At 36.5% G+C, this 6,308-nt stretch overlaps 1 protein-coding gene across 1 annotated transcript; it reads left to right on the top strand.

Moving 5' to 3' along the window:
* The first annotated feature begins 631 nt into the window (after nucleotides 1-631).
* Nucleotides 632-4,320, top strand: LOC131695366 (probable ubiquitin carboxyl-terminal hydrolase FAF). Its single transcript, XM_058983824.1, has 2 exons — nucleotides 632-640; nucleotides 985-4,320. Exons 1-2 carry the CDS (start codon nucleotides 632-634, stop codon nucleotides 4,318-4,320), a joined length of 3,345 nt encoding a protein of 1,114 aa, XP_058839807.1.
* The last annotated feature ends 1,988 nt before the right edge of the window (nucleotides 4,321-6,308 follow it).

The following is a 6,308-nucleotide window of genomic DNA, read 5'->3' as shown; positions in this document are numbered from 1 at the left end:
CTCTCGATCAGCCTAGACTCATGCCTTCAGTTGGACCGATCGGGAATGATGCTCATATTCACTAGACAACACGTTTCTCTACCATGCACTGAAAATTAATTATTAGATTCACGGTCCGCGCGCGATCGTTCGAGAATACACGTGAATGTGCGAATGGCAACACGGATCTAAAACCGGATTTATGCACGCAAAGTTGGAGACACGCTGGCATTCATATGCTCGAGCCTTTAGCGATCACACTATTACACAATTAGTAAACGCCCACGCTAACCCAGACAGATATGCACTCCTGGACCCGAACGCTAAAAACCACACCTTTCACGCATACACCACCCAGGACTGAACATTAGATTCATACATACAATGCAACAAGTAATAATTACAGGTATTCGTCTGGCAACCGGGGGAAGTACATCTCAAACGCAGAACTTATCATTTCAATGATGGCCTTGGATCTGCGTTGCCTGTGTTCAAGGCACCATAGCTTTGTCCGTCAGGTCAAGGATGTATGAAACCCGCTAGCCACCATCCTCGGCCCTAGCTGCCCACAAAGGGATAAAAAAAATCTGACATTGGTGGTTTATGTTTAATTTTACTATTCTGACATTGACGGTTTATATTTATTCTAACAATGAGTAAAGTAAATGAGGGGTTGTAGGCTGACTGAACATTTTTGTAAAGCTTTTATGTTGTTTCAACTACTATATCTTCATGATATGTGTTTCAAATAGGCTGTTTGAAAAATGGTGATTTAAGCAAAATACTACGAAACTCTTTCTTTTAGATTGTGTGATACGCATAACAGTCCCATTACTATACTGCCGTGATACGCATAACAGTCCCACCTGCATAGGAAACCCATAGCAAATGGGACTGTTATGCGGATCACGGCAGTATAGATATTTTATGCTGTGCGTATCACAGCATTTAATAACTCTAAACTGATCCGATTCTTACATTATGCTACGTTTACTCTTATTTCAGAAATGGATTCGAGACAATGATGTTCTAGGAATAGTTCTGAGAGATTCACTCCACCAACCACAGTATGTCGAGAAGTTGGAGAAAATACTCCGTTTTCTTATTAAAGAAAAAGAACTCACGTTTGACGATTTGGATGCGGTGTGGCGTGCTCAGGCTGGAAAGCACGAGGCAATAGTTAAAAATGTACACGACCTCCTAGCCAAGCTTGCCTGGGATTTCAATGCGGAACAATTGGATCACTTGTTTAAATGTTTCCAGGCAAGCATGAAATCAGCTAACAAAAAACAAAGAGAAAGGTTACTAGAACTAAATCGTCGGCTGGCAGAAGATGACAAGAACGGTGTAATGGCGCAAAAAGTTCTTAAACTGTTCTGGACATTGGCACATAGTGCAGATATTCCTCCCGAAGTACTAGATCAAGCTCTGGCTTCCCACGTAAAAATTCTTGATTATAGTTGCTCACAAGAAAGAGATGCTCAGAAAACAATGTGGCTAGATAAATGCATCGAAGAACTCAAAGCTGGGGACGAATGGGCACTTTCCGCCTTGCGTCTTATTCGTGAGATATGCACACTGTATGAAACAACATCGAGTCATACACCAAGGGTGCACCAAATGTTAACCAGGCAGCAAGTAATCGACAGGCTACAAAATGAGCATACACTAGTAATACTAGTAACAACTAGTTTGACTAAATATATGGATAAAGTAAGAGTACAAGTTAAGCAGAATCCAACATTGAACCCTATGAATCTGATACTAGACAAACGGTACCCACATCCACAGCAAATACAAGAACGACTTGAGTTTTTAAAATTTCTACTAAAAGACGGTCAGCTATGGCTCTGTGCCGAACAGGCAAAGCAGATCTGGCAATGCTTGGCGGTTAATGCAGCTTTTCCAAGTGACCGTGAAGAATGTTTTCGTTGGTTTGGTAAGCTAATGGGCGATGAACCGGACCTAGATCCTGGAATCAACAAAGATTTTTTTGAGAACAATTTACTGAAATTGGACCCGACCTTACTAACGGAAAGTGGTATAAAGTGCTTCGAGCGTTTCTTTAAAGCGGTGAACTCAAAAGAGGAACGCCTGAAAGGAAAACAGCGTGGTTACGTGCTCGATAATGAGGATTTAATTGGCAAAGATTATCTCTGGCGGGTGATTACTGATGCTGAGGAGGATATCGCTTTTAAGGCAATAGACTTACTCAAGGAAGTGTCTACTGCTCTTGGGCCAAGATTGCAGGCCAATTTGAACGATTTCCATGAAAACTTTATCAGTGAATGCTGTGATAGGCTACAAAACTACTACGAGACTGTAAAGGTGTTGACTGGTGTAATTGAAGAAAATTCAAAACTTGTAGATGATGATATTAGTAGTACAAGACTGCACACGGCAGAAAAGATGTGTCGTGTAGTGAAAACACTTCAAGAATACATAAAAGAATGTGATAGAAACTATACAGGTGAACGAACGCTGCTACCTTTAAGTCGAGCGTCGCGTGGAAAACACATAAATCTATACATACGTTTTCAAAATCCAGGACGACAACTAGAAGATTTGGAAGTGATTACACACAACAACGAAACGATATTCTCTTTCAAACGTAATCTGTTGAAGCGAATTAAAGCTACCATAAATAATTTGAAAATTGATTTGTACAATTGCAATGGGGAACCAATTGAGATAATCGACGATCGCCATCCATTGTCTAATTACAACATTCGCGACAAAACTTTAATTACGGTAAAGCTCACACCGAGTGGATCTGGTTTAGCTAGCTCTCCCGACAGCTCAAGTGACAGCAGTTCTAGTTCACCTCCGAGACCTTGCCCGGACATGCTAAGGTCCGAGTCCGAGGATATGCTGCCAGGTGTGATTATTTCTCAGAAGCCAGCATACATGGATTTCTTTCTAAAAATCTATCAGCTTGGAAGTGATCTTCAGCACGGTTTGTTAAGAGACAGTTGTGTTTTCCTTTTGCATCTTTTGCCATTAGATAGACAGACAGTCGCGAACATACATGCGATGTGTAATTTCAACAATTCGGAGAAAACAACCAACTCATTGGTAGACAATAATAGTAGCACTCGCACTCCAGAAGCGCTCTTTATTGATCCAAGCCCAGCACGTGTTCTATACAATCTTGAAGTAATACACGCAATGCTCATACCAGCGCTAGATCCTGGTAGTGAGGCGACACTCAATCTTCAATCGCGCTGGTTGCATTGCGGTGCATCTCATTTCATTCTGGATCTATTGACGAAAAACAACTTTTTGCCTACTGCTGACATGCACACGAAACGTGCAGCCTTCCACTGTGTGCTCAAAATAGTGAAATTTTTCCTCTATATTGCTGGCTGCATACTTAGCAAAGTTGGCAATGATCCTAAAAATTTTCACCCTGATACCGATCGCTCGCAGGTCGAGATAATAAAACAAGTTATACAAGCAATTCCTGGAAATTCTGAATTGACAATCAGATCCATGGCAGTCAAGCTGGCACAGAATATCGCTGATGAAATGTTAACGCCTAGTGCAGAAGGCGACAGGTACCGTAACCTATTTCAATCAACGCTACATTGGAGTTTGCCAGACATGTCTACTATCAAAGCAATTGTAAATCTTGCTTGGGCCGCTTCAGGCAATAACTTGGAATACATTGGATCATCAGTTGACTTCAGCCAGAATATAACTGCTCCGGAATTGGCTGATTACGCTGTCTGTAAAGAAGCTCTTGAGGTGCTCTGCATTGCATTAGTTCTACATTATAGTGCATACGAAACACTTAGTCGCGATAATACCTGGTCGATTTTCATACAGTCTCTGGTTCTCACAAATCCTTCGCGTCATATACGGCAAACTGCATACGAACAACTTTTTCTCATTAGTACTTACTGCGCATCGGATAGACGACCATTCCTATTTATGGTAAAACTGTTGATTAAACTTTTACGTACAGTGATTCCCCAGCATCAGGAAACTTGCGCTGACTACTTTCAATTGTTTTGCCGAATACTTAGTTATGGATGTTCATATAGTTGGCCATTGCCCATATGCGAAGAATTATTGATACAAGAAATAGATTGGTTACGTGCTATTCGCGACAGTGTAAAGTCAACTGGCGGAACTGGAGTACACGATGACCTTCTGGAAGGCCACCTGTGTCTAACAAAAGAACTAATGTGTTATCTTAGCCCAGAAGTAAAATCACTAAGAAGTGACTTAATAACGGTAAGTTTGGTTAATACTTTTATATCTACAGCATTGTTTTCGAATTTCTTTAAATCCTTAGTAAATCCGAAAAAGTATACTGCACCTGTACCTCGTTTTTGAATAATCCCATTCGCTTTTTTGTGAAGTTCCTTTGTGGATTAACTGTTAGGGTAATTTGGGGAGAGATGTTGCACATTCTTAAAATAAATTCTGCATCAGAATAAACCATGATGAAATCATTTTTATCTATTGCTACAAGTTTCTAAAATACTGTGAAATGTTTTTTTTTATGAAAAAAAATTCATCAAATTTCCATGAACATTTAAAAAAAGGTCATTGCGGGTGAGACGCCGCACCATGGTCACAAACTGAAAAATGGTGAACAAAAGTATTTTTTAGCTATCGTTGATGTTTCTGTGATTAGGGATCTTCAGCTGAGTTCCATGAAGTTTGATTATACCTACCTATAAATCAGCCAGCACCTTCATTTTTCTTAAGGGGTTAATACCATTTCTAGAAACATTTTTTTATTCAACATTTTAAAAATATTTGTCTTTTGCAACCTTGTGTAACGGTTAAATTGGAGTAACTTTATTAAGGGTACTATTTATGATTGTATGTCGTTTTCCGGAATACCATTTCCCGGAATGCCATTTCCCAGAAAAACATTTCCCGGAATGTACCATTTCCCGGAATATCATTTCCTGGAATGTGCCATTTCCCGGAATACTACTTCCCGGAATGTACCATTTCCCAGAATACCACTTCCCGGAATGTACCATTTCCAGAAACACCATTTCCCGAAATACCATTTCCCGGAACGTACTTTTTCTCGGTAATATGTTATACTATTGAAATCTGAAGTACGTTGAGAATATTTGCATTTAGATCTATGTTGCTTTCCAAATATTTGTTTGGTTCTTTTCACAGCTTGTCTTTGCTCGCTGATCATGTTAATGATTATAAAGAAAACTAATATATACTATATATAACTATGTATATATATATATATATATATATATATATATATATATATATATATATATATATATATATATATATATATATATATATATATATATATATATATATATATATATAATATATATATATATATATATATATATATATATATATATATATTATATATATATATATATATATATATTTATATATATATATATATATATATATATATATATATATATATATATATATATATATATATATATATATATATATATTATATATATATATATATGTATATATATATATTATATATATATATATATATATATATATATATATATATATATATATATATATATATATATATATATATATATATATATATATATATATATATATATATATATATATATTATATATATATATATATAAATATATATTATATATATATATAATATATATATATATATATATATATATAGTATATTATATATATATATATAATATATATATATATATATATATATATATATATATATATATATATATATATATATATATATATACATATCTTTGTACAGGAGGTCTTTGTACAGGAGGGCACAAATCCTTATTTCATACTCTGTTGCGTTTCGGCTTCGCCTCATCAGAAACCGACACTAACTTATTATCGGAATAGATTAGCGCCGGCTTGACGCAAATCCCTTAAAAATAAAACACTTTGTGTTTCAATCGAACGACTGATCAAACGTGATATCCCGTTCGAGCAGTAGTTCTGTTTGTGCCGATGAGACACAGTGAAGCCGAAACTTGTCTTGGCTTAGCAGGCCTATGCGAAAACACTATGCTATATTTCACCCTAAGGAGGAAAATTTGGTAAAAACCAAAATTTCTCACTAGGGTGAAAATTTGTTGGTAAAAACCAGGAGGGCACAAATCCTTATTTCATACTCTGTTGCGTTTCGGCTTCGCCTCATCAGAGTATGAAATAAGGATTTGTGCCCTCCTGTACAAAGACTGGTTTTTACCAACAAATTTTCACCCTAGAGAGAAATTTTGGTTTTTACCAAATTTTTCTCCTTAGGGTGAAATATAGCATAGTGCTTTCGCATAGGCCTGCTAAGCCAAGACAAGTTTCA

This window comes from Topomyia yanbarensis, unplaced genomic scaffold (genome assembly GCF_030247195.1).
Source record: "Topomyia yanbarensis strain Yona2022 unplaced genomic scaffold, ASM3024719v1 HiC_scaffold_395, whole genome shotgun sequence".
Classification (NCBI taxonomy): domain Eukaryota; kingdom Metazoa; phylum Arthropoda; class Insecta; order Diptera; family Culicidae; genus Topomyia; species Topomyia yanbarensis.
Note: the sequence above shows the minus strand (reverse complement) of the source record. Positions and strands in the feature narration are given on the sequence as shown.